At 37.7% G+C, this 18,516-nt stretch overlaps 2 protein-coding genes across 6 annotated transcripts in view; one reads left to right on the forward strand and one right to left on the reverse strand.

Annotated features, from left to right (window-relative positions):
• Positions 1–12,947, forward strand: part of MAPK9 (mitogen-activated protein kinase 9) — a 63,264-nt gene extending 50,317 nt beyond the window's left edge. For 3 of the 5 annotated variants that reach the window (XM_034780132.1, XM_034780131.1, XM_034780134.1), the window contains one exon: positions 216–8,381. In XM_034780132.1, coding sequence (XP_034636023.1) covers positions 216–358 — 143 coding nt within the window. In that variant the 3' untranslated portion in view covers positions 359–8,381. Of the gene's footprint in view, positions 1–210; positions 8,382–10,231 lie in introns of those variants that run through there. The other 2 variants (XR_004646935.1, XM_034780133.1) reach the window with 2 other exon arrangements.
• On the reverse strand, positions 12,284–15,623 carry LOC117882137 (rho GTPase-activating protein 24-like). Its single transcript, XM_034780135.1, has 2 exons — positions 15,053–15,623; positions 12,284–13,529 (listed from the first exon to the last, which is right to left on the reverse strand). The coding sequence occupies exons 1-2, from the start codon at positions 15,418–15,420 to the stop codon at positions 13,277–13,279; spliced, it is 621 nt and encodes a 206-aa protein (XP_034636026.1). The 5' UTR covers positions 15,421–15,623; the 3' UTR covers positions 12,284–13,276.
• Between the last annotated feature and the right edge of the window lie 2,893 nt (positions 15,624–18,516).

Consider the following 18,516-nt stretch of genomic DNA (forward strand, 5'->3'; position numbering starts at 1 on the left):
TCTTTTTGGAGGAAAAAGGCACAGAGTGTTGCATGTATTTTGCACAGATACGTGAGCTCAAATTTTAAGTTAACTTTGATAGTCCGTTAATAAATACAATAGTAAAGCATTGTGTACTCTGGAAAAGGAGATACTAAGAATCCTAAAGCATTATTATCTATATTTGCAATAATGTCTTGCCTCAGATTTTATTATGCTTGGTTTACTTAGCACAGATGCAGCAGTGAATAGCAACACCAGTCCTTCCCAGTCATCATCGATCAATGACATTTCATCCATGTCAACTGAGCAAACATTGGCTTCAGATACAGACAGCAGCCTTGATGCCTTGACAGGACCCCTTGAAGGATGCCGATGATCAGCCAGGATTGCAGACTTCACATTGGGAAAAAAACTCGTTTCCATTGGCCTGAATTGCTTGTAAGTTAATGGAACCAAGTAGAGAAACTCCATGTTCTGCATGTTCTTCTAAAGTAATGCCTGTGTTTTTACTCAGTTGTAATAAGACTCCCTGCTTAATGTTATAGAATGAAAGCAAATCAATGTCTAAAGAAGAAAAAATTTCAGTTTAGACATTACTATGGGCTTTTTTTGTTTCAGCCTATTTCAGGTGAGCAGTTACAGTAGATGTGTACCAGATAACTCCTCCTGAGTGAGTTTATGGATCTTCTGTCTCATTCAGTAGACTTCTGTAACACACACATGGTCATTACATTTTTGCATAGAATTACCCTGTAGTGGGTGTTTTGAATGTATAGCGTCCGTATAATTTGCTTAAATATGACTACAGAAGTTTGCGCTATTTAACTCCAATATGTTGTATGAGTGTGTTACCTTACATATTGGAAATTATCAGTACTGTATTCAAGGGGCAATTGTTCTTCCACATAGCACTTTTTTTTTTCTATTGAGCCCTTTCTTTCCTCACCTCCCAATAATTTTGTATATCTTCTTGTAGAAGAAACAAACTTGTGAACTTCATATAGCATAGCCATCATTTCATATTTTACCCAGGAATGCGACTATGCTTCTCTGAATGTCTTCTTTCAGTTGTTTTAGTGGGAGGTAGAATGGGTTAGCTTGGTGAAGCAACATGTCTCTTTAAACGAGGTGAAGTGCTAAATTATTTCCTTATTTTCTGGCTAATACATTGTTTTGTCCTTTTTTTATCAATAAAAACTTTTAGAAACGACCCTTTCCCTACTTTTTCTTTCAAGAACAAAAATTAGTCCTGTGGAGCTTCTCCCTTCGTCACTTCTTGTGTCTCAATGCAAAAATCTGATAAAGGGCAGAGGCGATTGGGAGACTTGAAACCTAAGTGACCCCTGGAATAGTTGCACAATTTTTTTCTAGTCTTGTTTATGGAACCATTCTACAATGTGAAAACTTCTAAATTTTGATAGGCCTTTTGACTGATTTGACAAATTATATTCTTAAGTATTTCTTATATCCATAGAGCTCAGCTCTACATCCAAATTAGACAAAACTCTTTCTTTATTAAAAAAGCAATCTGTCTACGTTTTTTAACAAGGTACCACAGGAGAGGGAGGCTGTTTGCAGTGAAGCTCTTCTTCAGTTTTAATAGAAGCTTATCAATGCAGTTTTCAGATTTAAATACTACAGACATTGCCTCTTACATTGCACAGTATTTTGAATTATTAGAAAATGTGTGTGCAGTAGAATAGTGCTTAAGTTATCAAATATTATACAGTTGTGCATTTGCAAACAGAAAAGCATGTTTGCTTTGGAACGCACAAGTGTAAGAAATGCTTTGCTAAAAGATCTTCTTGTGTGCACGTGTGTATGGTTAAACTATATAACTAAAATAGTAATGAAAAATGTCAAAGATGAGGCAAAACATTTTGCTTTCATAGTGGCACTATATTTAGCTGTTGATTTAGATACTGAAGTCTTGAACATTTAAAGAGAACTTGTACAACTTTCTCACTGAACCAGCAATTATGTTACTGACCTGAATTGTTCAGTATGCTGTTTGGGAAAGGAAAAATAATTGCCCATGATTTTGCATGCTCTTGGTTATGACCTGAAAGGTAGAAGTTTTTCTGTTAATGCAGTGTGTACCCATAAATGTTTTAAAATAGGTTAATTTGCTGTAGCTTTGAATTTATCAGAACAGAAAAATTTGACAAGAAAATTGGACAGAAGTATCTTACCTGATATTTACTTCCTACAGCTTATATTTAGAGTTCACATCTAGCATCTTCGTTTTGATATATTTTTTTTAACACGAGTACTGTTTTTGAGTTTTGCCTTTTTGTTTTTTTAATTCAAAAATACAGATATATTATTTATCATGTGTTTCTGGTGATATGTGCAAAATTTGTCTGGCTTATTTTGTCGTCAGAGCAAACCTTTGATAAAAATGCTTATTGTGTTATTACACAATAGAATTGTGCATACTCTTTATCTCTGGGTGTTTGGAGGTGTTAATGTTGAGACACACCTAGCATATAGAATAAGCTCTGGTGATCTTAAACTATCTTGTGATTAGCTTCCGCCCTATTCACTTCAGGAGGGGAAAAAATTGAAATCAATCTCTCTCTCTCTTCTGGTGTGTTGATCCAAAAACTGCCTAGAGATAGCTTCACTTAACTAAGCCTATATGCAATCACTGATGTAGGCCAAGACTTTTGAAAGTGACTAGTGATTTTTGGGTGTCTAACATGAGGTACCTTTTAAGGAACCTTATTTTCAAAGGATGGGGGCTCAGGACTTTGAGAATCAGGCCACTTAAGGTATCTCAAGCTAAATACCCAGAATCACTAGTTATTTTTGAAAATCTTGGCTTTAATGTTTTCAAAGAACTTTGAAATAATAGGATGAAATGTGCAAAATGATGCAACCTACCATTAAGGTTCCCTAAGAGTTTCCCACTGTACCTGAGGCATAAAGGGCTGAAATCTCTATAGCAATTTATTGCATGTCACAATAGTGCTGCAGAGCAAATACAGTTAAGCTATATTTAGTAATAAAATAAATGATTTATTAATAAGATTTTGTCTGCCAGTCTTGGTCTGATCCTGTTCGTAAAAGTTCTTGCTGGATATTTCGAGATCCATGATTAACTTCTGGGAATGACCTCCTGGACTTGTCGTTTTTCAAGATTATACAAAATCTTTGTTTAGCTTTAAGTAAATAAGCTAAAGTCTACTCTGTTGTAACTGTTGTCATTCAAGAGCAACTTACCCCACTAGGTTTAGTCTGTTTGGCATGCCTCAACTGCATGTGTATAGTGGTCATCCTGTAGTCTACTCATAATTGTCATAATTTTTTACATTATTATAAAAAGAATCATTTGAACTAGTAAGGGAAGTTTTTCTAATTTATAGCCTAGTCTTAAAAATGTACTCCTGGAATAAAAAGTAGTTGAGTTTTTTAAGTGACCATGTTTTCCCATAATCTTTATTATAGTAAAAGATTGATTGGATTTTTAACATTTGTTTTTAACAGAAGCAGCTTCTTGAAACTTCAGTTGTGACTGCAGAACTATAACTTTCTTGTTAACGTGCATGAAAAATATAAAGTCTGCATATTATAAGTTGGATTTCAGTATGAAAAGAAACAGTTGTCTCGACTTTCAAGAAGTTGGATGTGCAGCTGTGTTCGCAAAAATGGATGCAGAACAGTATGCCTACTTCTATGTATACTTGCACACACAAATTGGATATTTACATGTAGAAAATAGGCATGTACTTCATGCAGATTTTGAGCATACAGTTGCAGTCCTGACTATTTGCAAATTAAGCTGTGTCCAGTTTACAAAATTGATTTTGCTGACACACAAGAACCCCATCTCTGATGTGAAAACTGACACTCACATGTGTAATCTTGACAGTAGTTTAAAAGTTTAGAAATGAACTATTCAGTCATTGCAATAGGATAATCTTTCTTTCAGGTGTAGATCACCTTTGGCACGTGGAAATGCGCTGGCGGGCCAGGATGGTTTGTTTACCTGCAGGGTCTGCAGGCCGTGGTCTGCCGTTCCAGACCAATGGGGGCTGAGGGAAGCGGCATGGGCCGAGGGATGTGCTGGCCACTGCTTCCCGCAGCCCCCATTGGCCTGGAATGGCGAACCGCGGCCAGTGGGAGCTGCGATCAGCCGAACTTGTGGATACTGCATGTAAACAAACCGTCCTAGCCCGCCAGCAGATTTCCCTGACGGGCCGCGTGCCAAAGGTTGCCGATTCCTGATATATATGAAGTGATACAGTTGACCAGTTTTCTGCACTTTGTGTTTAGCATTTATAAATATTTGTTTTTTAAGTGTGTGTGTGTGTGTGTGTGTGTGTGTGTGTGTGTGTGTAAAAACAACCCAACTGATTCTATAAACATGAATGTTGACTTTTTGTATGACAAACTCTACATAGGTTAACACTGCTTCACGCACACAGACTTACAAAATGTTTAAAAATAAGTGATTAAACTTAGTTACAGTTCTTATACTTAACTGCTCACTTGAAAGGAGAAGGGGATAATGGTTAATATTCAGATAATTATATTTAAACATCACTTTAATTATGTAAACACTGAGTAACTGAATGGCATTGCAGAAATGGAGTGTGTTTTAAAAAGTTGATTTAATTTTATTTGTGCTCATATCACTTTTCCTCAAAAACATGACTAAACGAAGAAATCAACCATTTTGAAAGCTGAGTGAGAAGCCTATACAATGTGCTTTGAGGAAATACTTTGATATGAAAGATTTTCATTTTGTTAGGCTTAAAAAAAACCACTATGTCAAAATAAGGTTTGTCTGCACAGATCACATAGAATATACCAGTCTAACCACTGGAAATGCAAGCCTTTGAAGTTTGTTGTATCTTATTTCTGGTAAGGATTTAAACTTCTTTATCAAAGAGTACAAGCTAGATAAGCTCAGACTCAACTAGAAATTGTTGACTAGTTGGTTGTGAAGATATGAAAACCTGTTAGGGACCAGATTGCTTTTGGGGGTGCAGGGGTGTTTTAAATCGTAAGAGTATGTGGGTGGGTATTCAAAATTATGTAGAAAATATGATTCCTCCTTCAATTTATTAATATTTTCTGAAGGAAAGCTTTTAGATGGACCTCTACCTAATACTAAGTCAGTTTCCTTTTTGGATCTGGTTTTACTTGACTCTTGTCATAAACTTATGATTTTAGAAATAGGATGGGGTTTAGAACTTCAAAATACAACTTATATGTCCATTGTCCAAGAGTTGAGTGAGTGACCCATTTCAATACGGCAGAAGTGCACTGTACTGATTTGGCATGCATTGTAAATTCCTGGAAAATTCCTCAGGTGCTCAAGTGCAGACAAATCTTTACTGAACTTAATACCCAAGTTGGCAGATAGGTTCAGTCTTGCAGCAATATAGTTTGTATGGGGTGTTTCATTTGAATTGTGAAACTTAGAGTGGAAGTACTTTTAAGTGAAGAAACACTGAGCAGCCTTTGTTTGTAAATGCTACTTATATATAAAATTGATTCTATCAGGGCTTGATGCTAAACTTAGTGATACTGGGTACTTGGATCCAGATTCCTTCCTGGGATATGCACTGTGTGGCTCCCATTTTAAGTTAATGTGTTGTGTGCACTTGCATCCAAATGCAGAATTTGGACTTAAATTATGTTCCTATGGCTGATTCCCTGATGTTGGTTAGTTTCATTACTTCTCCATGAATGTCCTTGAGTTCATTTGATATTGGGGGTATGGCAGAAGTAAATATATTCTGGTTCATTATCTTATATATATTATTTTAAATTGTCCATCATGTAAGTTATAGTGATGTTCTAAATATGCAATATTACACAAATCTATCAAATCAAACTTATTCTTATGCCCACTTATGCATGCTGCAAACCTCTTGAGCTAAATTATGTTAATGTTTTAAGTAAGCAATCTTTTCTCTTAATATTTGTATTAGAGGTAAGTGGAGAGGCAGGCAACTAACCTTGGTATTTGTGTTCTCTAAAATGACAATATTTATTTTTGTAACTATAATTCTGCTTGTGGATTTCAATCCCACAAACTTGCTGTGTTGATGTATAATCAGAACAAATTTATTGAAAAAAGTCAAATACAAAATCAAAACAGAAGATTCTCTTTTGGGCTGTGTTACTGAATATATGGTAAATTAGTTTGGTCCCAAAATTAAAAAGCAGAATATTGAAGATGTATTTAATATTTAAGTTTTTACTTTGTTGTGCTGCTGCTTAATTTTTGAAAAGGTGCTTGCAGTTTTGCACAACAAAAAACTGTTTTGATTGCAGTGTTGAAGCACTTTAGGATTCTTCTAAACACCATCTTCACCTGTTTTTATATTGTTTTGCATGTTAAAACTGTTTGTGTTGCAAATCTTGATGTTCCTCTTTGTGATCCTGTAGTTAAGGTTGAATCAGCATCATACTTTAAACATAAACCTATTTTCAGAGATTTAAAAATTTGGGTTTACTTTTTTTTTTAATAGGCTAAAACTTAATGCACTCTAAAATGTCAGTTAGAAGCATCATTTCCCCATATCTAAAATGGTTTGATTAGCAGCATGGTTGCCTGGCCACTAGTTATATAGATATTATAGTTTCTTGGTTATAATAGCAGGATCAGCTAAGAACATTAGGTCCTTTATTGAAACCAGAGTCTATTAATGCATGCTATGCTTCAGAGGAGAGCTGTTGTTTTATGGTAATGTTCATACACCCTAATCAGGATTGAGGCTTTATTGCACTAGGTGCTGCACAAACACACACGCAGGCATAGTCCCTGCTCCAAAGAAATTATTCGGTGGCACTGATCCTTCCAGTGGGGAACAGGGCTTAGAGTATCATCAGCCAGGAACAGTAATCAGCTAGAGCCTTATTTTTTGTTCTCACGTGCCCTGCTAAAGGCATAATAGCTGAAACATTGATGGTAATATTTATCACTCTCCATGTTTATGAAAATGAAGCTAAAATTTTAGAGCTTTATAATAGCACACTGCATGTGCTCACTGCTATCTTCTAAGGAAAAAATTGGTAACTTAAAGGTCAAATGTGTGCAATATTTTTGTAAATGTCAGATGTTTGATGGGTGCTAATTTTTTCAATGAAATTGGCAGATTAGCAATGTTGTTGTCACTTTTGATATATATATTTTTTCAGACGGCTGGCAGCTTAAACTTTAAACTGACTAATGTGCATGTTCAGCTTTTTGAAATAAAATTCAGAAAAATTCTTACAGTAGTTTACATTTCCATTATAGGTTAATGCCTCTTAGGAGCCATTGGTTTATTGTATGAATAAAAAACTTCTAAAAACAAAACTCTATCAATACATAACTCTTTTTCAAAAGGCCAAAATTATATTACATATTGATAGAGCCAAAAGTGCTGTTCTAGTCTTTCATGTAAGAGATGTGTTTAAATAGAGACAAATAAATGCAAGGTTACTATAATATGATTTGTCCAGTACAATGATGCCTTTCTGGTCTCTAGATTAAATTACAAGGATTTTACTAGTTTCCGTCTGAAATTTTGAGCAAAAAAAAGATGTATATCAAATGCAAATACATTACGGTGATTTAACAGTTTTTAATACAAACTGTCAAGTCCAGGAAATTCAGTCAACAGTGTGACTGAATGAGTTGAAGATGAAATATCAGCCTAAACAGAATTTCCTGGATTTTCCTGATTTCAGTCACAAGCATAATGTGTTTATATTTATGAAATGGTTTGTGTTTGCTTAGTTTTAGCAGGTGTAATTTTATGAGAATGTTCTGTATAAGGTATCTATGATATGGATGTTTAACATTTGCCTAATCACATTTTGAAACGTCTGTTCTCTAAGAATTTTTTCAAAAGTCTTCATTTGTGTTTACTCCCACCAAAATGTGTATGTTATAGGTTTTTTCTATGGGTTAACCAATTATCACAAAAAATAGCATCAAGCCCTAATACATATCTTGTTCAGAGTTTATGGCCTTTATTTTAGTTACAGTATGGTATGTGATTTCAGAAGAGATGTGCTTTTAAGTCTAACTGTATAGATATATAAAGTGGCCTATTCTGCCTAATAAACTTGGCTTTGATTGCCATATTTCATTCTTGATGCTTGTGCAATAGGGAAATGTTCTGTGTAATGGCAGTGGCTATTTTGTCTCATGCTGGATTTTGATTTCAAGAAGATTAAAAGATTTTTTACGGACAGCAGTCATTCCTTGTTTTCAGACTGATTTCAAGGAAGCTAGAATTTTCATAAGGAATGTTGTCAATAGCTAACTCTGACGTGCTAGCTATAGCCTCATCTAAAATTTAGTTTCCTGAGTTGTTTTTCTCCAAAAGTCTTATTTTAGAACATCAATATTAAAACCACTGTAAAATTTCAAATAAATATGTGAACTTAAAGTCTGTGAGAAGCCTGTTTCATTTACTGCAGCAGTGTTATCTTTTTGTCTTCAGTTTTCTTGCTTTGAAGTTATACATTTACTCTAGGATGTTGCACTAGAAAAATATACACTTCCAGTCACTTTGTAAGATAAAAATTCAGTTATTATAAATTTCAGTTAACCAGTGGTTCTTAAAATGCAAAAATTAATAGTGTGAAACTCCAGTGCATGAGATTTTTTTAAAAAACTGCTTATAACTGTTTTCTCATGATTCGCTAGAACAGCCTGACGTAGTAAGAGCAATTGAATATTATTACCAGATGGAAAATATACAGTGAGAGACAGATTGTAGTTACTCCTGGGGGAATTCTGCGCCAAAAAAAAAAAATGCAAAATTCTGTGCCAAAAAATGCAAAATTCTGCATATTTTGTCAGAAGAATGCAATATAATTTTGGTAATTTATTTAATCTACCATACAGGGGAAAAAAAATCACAAGAATTGTTCAGCATTTCCTAAACACATTAAAGTTAAGTTACCAATACCCTGAATTCCAGTTACAATCCTGGATTTTCATTTAAATTACATTACTTTTATTTTGGTGTTTGGTGTTCTGTAAAGTTGAATGTCGTTTTAAATTGCTCAGACTTTCACACATGAAAGTCATAAAGTTTTGCTAATCATTGTCCTGCATTTTTTTTTAATGGATAAGTAAAATAAATCCTGAGCTGTAATCTAACCCCATTGTGCCTCTCTGGCATAGGAAAAAAGGCGAGAAAGCACAGAGACCTTCCTAGCTGAGGATTCTGTTACTGTCATTTACAATAAGGCTCCTTTGCACCACTCTGGCAAGGTAAAGGAGCCTTAATTGACTAAGAATGGGAACAATTAACTAACAATGGGAGCATTAGCAGCCTGCCAGCTTTGTTGTTAGATTTCTGCTCTGCCTCAGGGACAGAGCCCGTTTTATAAAGCCTTATGCCTCCAAGCCCCGGGGTCATGTCTCTCACTTGCTCATACACAGGCATGTGCCCAGCCCCACCCCTTTAACATCTCTCCAGGGACGCATACACGCTCCCCCACCCCCCCCAGATGATCTGCACTCTGCTGCCGGCTGCTCCCAGCAGACGTTTTCCGGCTGCGGGGGAAGGGGTGTGTGTTCCAAAAAGATTTCTTTGCTTCCCCATTTTTTTTTTTGTGGGGGAGCCAAGAAATCTGCAGAAGGTATGGATTCTGCGCCCTCGCAGAATTCCTCCAGGAGTATTATTGTGCTGAGTAATCAGGTACTATTGACAGCATTGTCTGCAGAGTCCTGTACTTAGAAAACTCAACCTTGGTACTATTCTGTTTAACTCCCCTCACAGTTTATAGATTTAAAAAATGTTGCTTACTTACAAAAAATTTCAGATGATTCTCTCTTGACCATCTGACTAAAAAGTGAGCTCCTGTTTTGGTCTGTTTAATTGCATGAGAGAGCCATACAACTGCTTTCAAACACTTTACTCAACCACAATTATCTGCACATGTAATTGTTCGTTTTGCACTGTCAACCTTGTAAAAGATTTTGTGCATGACCTGGTAAGTTTTTGTGATCATTTTGCAAAGCTGTTATACACTGCAGTATAAGAAGGAAGGTTAAAATCCAGAATTGCTGCTACTTTCATGCTACTGAAAGTCTTGCTACTTTTTCTTGAGTTTCCTGATATTAAATGAAGGATTAACGTAGCCACTTCTCTGGATGGATGGTTGTAGTTGGTTGTCTTGTACAAACTAGAGTTTGAGTTTTATATAAAGAACTGAAATGCCTTACCAGATTGTGTGTCAAACTCTCTTGATTGGAAAAAAAATTAGTTTTTTCTCCTCTCTACAGGGTACTGCTTGCAACTATCTGGCTGAAGAGTTGGGAGAGCCAGATCCTTAGACCACCTGATATTTGATGGCAGGATATTTTTCAGGTTGCTTGTTCAGCTGCAGAAAGACATCTTGTTGCATGAACCAGAACAGAATAGAAGAAGATAGAGCAGCCTGGCTGTGTTTGCATGGGGGCATTTTACAAAGTATACTGAAATACGTTCCTTGTCTTACGTCTTGCCTTGTCTGTTCCCCTCAAGTTCTTTGGAGACAGCGGTTCAGGTATAGAAGAGCGTGGCAAGAGGTGAAAACAAGATAGGAAGGATTCTTGAGGAAAGTGGGACTTCAGGAGGCATTTGTTACACAAATGAGCCAACCAAAGGAGCTGCATGTTGGAAGGTGCAAAACTGAGGGTGGGAGGAGAGGAAGAGTAAACTGGTTGGAGTAGAGCCCAGTTCAAAAATTCAGCCAGTTGTGCTATTCTATAAAGCCTTGAAATGAGTGTGAAATTACTTAATTTGCGATGGTAAAAGACTAGAAACCGTGTATTTAAGAAGGATATTGGGTGATCTAGTTGGAGAGACTAGAGAGTGTGTGGAGTGGACTGGATCGCATACACCTTACTCACAAGTAAGGGTCTGTAAAACCTTGCTTCAGTGATTTAACAGTTTTGAGCACTGAGTGAAACAGCCTGCTTCACTCGGTGTACATATCAATGGATCATATAGAATGAGGCAGTGTTACAATCCGATGATGTGCATTGGCACCTCATTCCTGATCTCAAACTTGTTCTTTCCTTTTCAGAGAACTAAGGTTTATTTACAGGACTGAGGCTTCATGAACTGGCCCAGGTTCAAAGACTGCCCAGACGATAGCTCATGCTCCCTGTCTCCAATGAAAAATGTTCCACAACCTTTCTTTTATTAAGAATATTTTTACTGGCACAGTCTCTCCCTTATGCCTTTATGAAGCGTGATGACAACACAGACTTCCTTATTCATTGCACATATTATCAAATCATATAACATGAGGCAGCACTTCTATGGAGTGCTGACTCATTCCATCTGCGCCTTCACAAATCATCCGGCATGTGCACCTATACATTAAAATAAAATGTGATCCAATGTACACATACACAAAGTAAGGCTCCGAGATTTGTTTGTTTTTTGCCCTTATAACATGGTCAAGTCAAACCTGATTTTTTTTTTCTCCACTGTACCACCAAATATACACACATGGGGCTAATGTCCCGGTCAGATCTCAAGCTTCTACTGCCTCTAGATGAAGTACAAGAGAAGCTTTTAACTAAGGCCTGGTCTACACTTGAGGGCTAAGTTGCCCTAAGTTACACAATTCCAGCTACGTCACTAGCTTAGGTCGACTTACTGCAGTGTCTACACCATGCTGGGTCGACGGGAGAAACTCCCATTGACTTACCTTACGCTTCTCTTTCCGGTGGAAATGATCTGCGGTCGATTTAGCGGGTCTTCACTAGACCTGCTAAATCGACCCCCAGTGGATCAATCACTGCAGCATCTATCCCCAGTAAGTGTAGAGATATACCCCTAAGTCACACTTCTGTTTTTCTTCCTCTTCACATGGGAGAAGTGTACCTTTTCACTCCCAAACTGATGCACTGTATATGCTCAGGCTTTCAGAAATATGTGCCCTTGGACTGAACACAGAAAATTTCAGCTTGAGAAGTAAGTTTTTGAGAGAGTTAGAAACTAAGACACTATATAATGGAAATTCTTGTGGCCTTTAACTACAGACATCACCATACCCAATTCAGCAAAGCAGGTAGGTACATGCTGTAAATTTAGCACATGAATAATCCCAATTCTATTCAGCAAAACACTGAAGTGTGATTAAAATTAAGTGCTTTGTTGAATACAGACCATAATGAGCAATTGGGGATTTGGTCGTTTTAAAATACTTATTTGTCCATCAAAAATCTTTTTCCCATTGATTTGATCTGAACATGGCATATATCACTTGAGAACTCATTATCTGAAAAATATCAAAGTAGCCTTAGTTTCTTTCCAAATAGGGTAGCTAGGGACTAAATAGATTTTTTTTTTAAATCAGGGAGGTTTATTTTACATAATTCATATGGGTAAGTTTCCTTTAAACATATCGTCAGTGGTAAGTGATGTTCAAAAAGGGGAATTTTCTTTCTGTATACTCCTTATTTTTTTGGCAAAAACCAGCTGGAATTTTACTTTCTTTCATTCTGAACAAAGAAAAACAATTGTCATACTGGTACTGAGGAGGAGGAGGAAAAATGCAACTAGCCGTAGGCACTGAAATGTGACTTGGAAATATGTCCCCCGGGTTTTATAAAAAAATGTCACTCAATTTTGTATTCTTCATGCCTTTTAGTATGAACTGGCAAACAGTGACCATAATTACATAATTTATTGATTGTATCCAATCATAACACAGGCCATCAGTTATCCCAGTGTTCAGCATATAAATTATGTTGTTTGTTGTTCTGGTTTTGCTTGAGGAAAATGCAAGTTTTTAAACTCTCCTGTGACATGCATTTGAATTGACCTTGGTTGCTCATTAATTGGTGTTGATTCTAGTGACTGGAGAAACTATATTGGTAATTTAGAAGTACAACTGTAATAAGGCTATTTGGTTAGTTACTTTGTGGATGGGGAAATGGACAGACTGAAATATAATCATTTGTGCTTCGCACAGGTTCAAATAAAGATTTTTTTTTTCTTCCACTGAGTGCTGAGGTGACTTTTATTAGTGTACTGTTCTCATTGCAGTTTTTGGATTGTCTTGAACAAATACAAGATTTTTATGTGAGCAGGCAAAAAAATGATATTGTTTAATATATAACTTTCAAAATGTGATTTACATTGTTGAAAATGAATAGTAGGCATTGCTAACTTGGTTTATTAAATACTGCAATTTTATTCTCTATTTGTATTAAAAGTTTAACAAAGATTAGTTTGTACTATTAAGCTTATTTTGCGGTTAGGAATCTAATTTCTGCATTGAAATGACAGTAACCATTTAATCAAATATCAACTCTTTTTTGCAAACTGGTCTAGTTAATTGATTTAAAAACTTTGAACAGTTTTCGCTCTGTCTTCTTCACATCATTTGTTAATTCCCCAAAGGTATCAAAAAACTCTTCCATTTCCCTCTGGAGCATTTCATTTCTTCTTTCTGCATCTTCGCGTGCCCTCTCTGCATTTCGCATTTTAATCTCCACCAGACTATACCACTTCCGTTGCTGACCCAGTTTTGAATGCAGATCCTTAATCTCGGATTGCAGCTCTTTGTTCCGCTGCTCCAGGCTGTTTGAAAGATAGACGTTACAATTTATAGGGCTCTTTTTCCTGTCTCTGTTTCATGAGAAACCTAGATTTTTAAAAACCATTTGGTTTTAAGCATGTGATACTATAAATAGAAGTGTGTAGAGAGGCACTTGTTATCCCCAAAGCAAACTATGTTAGGTCCCCCTTCAACATGTTGCTGATGCATTTCTCTCCCATCATCTTCATGATTTGTCCAGTTTCTGCAGCTCAGTGAGTTAATGTACCAAACCTGTTTACAAAATTGTCTTTCCTTTTCAAAGGTAAAGGCAATTCTCCGTTTTATACTCATGCTGGTATACCTTGTATTGCAGTGTAAAAAGCAATTTTGTACATTTCCTGCACAAATACCCAAATGCTTTGACTTAGGTTGTGTGCAATTCCTCTAATATTAAGAGTTATGGAAGAGGAGGGCTAGAAGTCAGTGTATAGTCTTCTCTTAGAACCTATATGCGGACCCACTCCCACAAACAGTTGGATTTTACATCAGATTTGAGTGGAATCTCACAAGTGTTCAGGATCCTTGCACACCCTCTGTATCTAATGCTGAAAACATGAACAGCTATCAAAATCATTAACCCCTTTGAAAGTGGGACTATCCTATGAAACTCAGAAACTTCCAACAAATCTTCAATATCAGGCAGGTTGCACTTCCTCTCCTTTATTTTGAGGGCAAATTTAAATATCCCCATTTAAAAGTCACTAAAATAATTATTTCAAGGTATATCATCGTTTAACTAAATATTCCATTTGGATAATTTTATCTGAAATTGTATAGCTAACTAATTAGTGATTGCATCTGTTTAGAAGATCTGGGTATTTTTTGTATAATAAACAGGTGGCATTGTTCAGCTGACTGCACACAGACTTAGGAGCTGCTGCATTCTTGTTCTAGGTTTACCTTTGACTCATTAAGTGGCCTAAGGTAGGTTACTTTCCCTATTCAATTTCCTGATACAAAAAATGAGGATCGTACTTGCCAACCTCCCCACTGAGCTGTTGCAAAGAATTTTCCTTTAAACTTTGTAAACCGCTGTGTCAGTGCTTAGTGTTATGATTGTTCATATTCTGGTTTATTTCCCCCCAACCCCAAACCGACCCCCCAAAGTACTGCTCTTCATGCTGACTGAAAGCGTGTGTGGGGGAGAGTGGGGGTGGGGGAGGAAATTCCACAGTAGACTACAGATAGTTATTTATTTATTTTTTAAATCTTCGTTCTCCCAAGAAATTTTAAATGCTTTGACATTTTCCAGCCAGCTCAAATGATACTGGCTTCTATTAATTTTAAATAAATGACATTAGCCTAAACCCTGTAACATGAGTCAAAACTGGTCTCTTGTAAATACTGGACAGTGAGAAACATTCACTTTGAAATGTGAAAAAACATTATTGCAGTAGTGTCCAAGGACCCCGGTTGGGGACCTCTGCCTCTTGGCAGTAAGCACAGTACACACAAACATCACAAAGTCCCTGCCCCAGAAAGCTCATAGTCTAAGATTCCTTACCTTGTAATTTTAGCTTCATACTCTGCCTTCTGCCTGGACGTCTGCTTCTTTAGGCTGACAAGATGGTGTTGCACTGAAGTTGAATTTGCTGAGAAGTCATTGGCAGTAGGAGATGCTTCACTGCTGTTGCCTCCTGGGCCACATCCCAAGTTTTCCTGTAGCCCCAAAACATTGGAAGTGACTGTGTTAGTTTCTTGGGACTCTTCTGGGCAGGTAGACCTGGTTAAATAGCTTGAAGTCGGGTTTTCTTCAAACATAATTTCACATAGGGAGCCAGTCCTGGATCCCTGACCAGTATTGCTCGTTCCCTGCTGGCTTTGCAAAAGTATCTGTTCCGTTTTGTTATAGAAGAGCTTGTTTTCATGCATTTGCCTCACCCTGAACTGTGAAACTTTTCTTCCTCGCCACAGCTGTTTGAAGCTTTTCAAATACTTGGAAATTGTCCATTTTGTTGGAGCCTGGATCTTGTTTCAGATTTTGTTTTTGATACGGAATGGGTGACGCCTCAAGTTGGTGTGCCAGTCCACTGTGCGCATGGCCTCATTGCGCTGGCTTGTTCTTATCCCCAGGAGACACCGCCTCTTTTGTGTACCCGCCATCTTTTCTGTGTAGTTTGAATGACATCTGTGGGTGGCACATTTCATAGCTGTCTGAATTACTAGTTGCATTCTTCTCTGATAAATTTTCTGCCGTGGTAATCTTGGCTGTCAGTAACCTGGGGCGGAAGGGGATATCTGCTCAGTAGTCTACAAATACAAGGCTCCCTATGTTCCATGTTTCACAGATTATGGAAGAGGCATGTTAAATCTGTTTTGGGTGCACTGTGTCTAGCCAGCCTGGCGTGAGAAAAATTGCATGAATGGAAAACAGCTTGCTGTGTTTTATCACTGACATCAACTGTTGCACATTTTAAAGGAAGCAGAGAGTAATGGTTAAAGTAAAGCTATTCAGTCTCTCTTCAGCGCTGTTGTATCAAGGACAAGAACTCTGAGGTCAAGGAAGCTTAGGGCTCTTACACTTCAGCTCCAGTTGGAAAACTAACATGAATACATTTTAAATAGACATTTATTTTTTTAACTGCCTCTTTTCAGAGGATACTCAAGTAAGTAAAGTACAGCTTCAGTTTACGGATAACCAGAAATAACTCAAGTACAGGAAACTAAATAGGAAAAAAAAGCTTGTAATTACAATTAAAATACACTTAACTTTAAAACTAAAGCAATTTAATAATAATTTGGAGAGCCTTTCCCTCAGCCATTTGGTGCAAGGAACAAGGTGAGGTTTGAATAGAGGGCAAAATTAGCAATGTAAATACCAATACAAATAAACTATAAGAAATTGGCAGAAAATTTAGCTGGCCCAACTACCATATTATTTATTTTTTGTATGTTTTCTTCCAGGGTTATCACATATCCATGCTGAGTCCCTCTTTCTGATGTACTTACTATCTTTTCTGTTAACCTGACTCAGAGTTTGTATTTAAAATAACAAACAAAAAATCCTCTGCGGCGCGTTCAGGGGAGGGGGCAGAGTTGGGGTGGGGACTTTGGGGAAGGGGCGGAGTTGGGGCGGGGCCGGGGCCCCGTGGAGTGTCCTCCTTTTTTTCCAATTAAATAGAGGTAATCCTATTCATGAGCCTCTTTCTAAGAGTAGTAGGCTGCTATATTATCTGTTTTATTTTAAAAGGCTGTGTTATGAATTTGCTATATCCTAGATTTGCATGTGTTGGATTAAAAATGGTGGATTAGTGCCACAGGAAGATACAAAATTGAAAGTTTGGTCCCTTTTGCTAGAGAAAAACTGGTCGTCACCTTTCCATTAGACTCCCTAGTCTACTGGGAAACTTTGATAGCTTGAGTGAAACTGCCAAATGTTTATAACCCTTTGTAGGGGAGCTCAGCATCCTTCATGGAATTTTTCTTTCCTCAGACCTGTAAAGCCTGCTGGACAAGGCGCATACAGCTTTTAGTCAGCTGGGAATACTGTTTTGATTGATTTGGGCTGGCTTAGTGGAATTTGACTACAATTCCCAACCGCCACCAAGGCAGACTTCAGCATCCACTAGCTATGCTTTTACGTGAGTTTTAAGATATCTCCCTCCTCTCACATGAATAACATGCTCTTATTCATCCCACTGTGCCCAGAGCTCTGCTAGGTGCCTTGCAGATCATAGAAAGGAAATGGGACTTGTGAAATTTTTACTCCTCAGTAGAAAACAGTCCTTAAACTTGAACAAGCTGATTGAATATTCTGTAAATCTGAAGAAGACTTGAGATTATTGTCATAAGAAGAATCAAGAGAGATAAGAACTGCATACATACTGAGGGCAAGAAAACTGCTGACTGAAGAAGTGGGATCCACAGATTCTGTTTTGCAGAAGTAAAGAGTAAGTAGATTTAAAAAAAATCAAGAACGGCAATTGCTACCAGGGCGGCTGAGAGCGGGTTCGGGCCCTGGTGAAAAAATTTTTCAGGCCCCCCAGCAAGGGCGGACCAGCTAAACAGGGCCGACGAGGGGGGTGGTGGAAAGCCGGGCCCCAGGCCCCCTTCCGGACCACTGGGCCCCAGTAATTTGTACCGGTCCCCCCCCCCCCCCCCCCCCATCGGCCCTGATTGCTACCGAACAAAAAGCCTTTAATACTCCAGAGACATTTTTTTCTTGGAATAATGTCATTGCTTTACACCAATTTTATGTTTCATAAATAACAGATGGCTGAAGTCTCGGAAGAATTAGATTCTCTATCTTTTACGATAAATTACTTTCTGACAAAAAAGCAGGGGTGTGTGGGAGAGAGGCAGACAACTGTGAAGAGCACCAGCTGCTAGTTACACAAATGTGAAAGACCTTCCTCTTTTCATTCAAATGTAGAATTTCTTGTCAGACATTCTTTTAACAGGAGCCTTGGTAAAACTGTAATGTTCTCCATATCTATGAGGAAATGGTTCCAGAATGGGCTGTCAATTGAGACTGAAGTGTGAATGCCTCCTCCAATCTCTTGTGTCTTGAGTAAATTGTGAGTGGAAGAGTTGCAGAGATGATGCTTCTATGCTGAAGTGTGGTGGATGTAATGGGAAGTGAACAACTTAAGCTCCTTGGGAACTGAGCTCTGAATAGTATTATAGTGAAGTTGTTACTAATGTATTAAGGGGTTTGACGGCATGGAAACTAGAAGGTTATTTTACTAGTGTACCACCTGCTTTGTCAAATATGGTTCAAGTAGAGTGGTTCTCTAGGGTTACCATAGGTCCGTTTTTTCCCCGGATATGGCTGGCTTTTTGGTAATCAAACCCCCGGCCGGCGGAAATTGCCAAAAAGCTGAACGTGGCCGGGGAAAAATACCAGCCGGGCACTTCCCCTCCCGGGCTCGAGCTGCTCTGCTCCGCACCTCCCCTGACTTTTCGGCTCTATTTAAGAGCCGAGCTGCCAGAGCGCTCCGGCTTTGGGCAGCCCCCTTGCCTCCGGAC

The sequence above is a fragment of the Trachemys scripta genome, chromosome 8 (assembly GCF_013100865.1).
Source record: "Trachemys scripta elegans isolate TJP31775 chromosome 8, CAS_Tse_1.0, whole genome shotgun sequence".
NCBI lineage: Eukaryota > Metazoa > Chordata > Testudines > Emydidae > Trachemys > Trachemys scripta.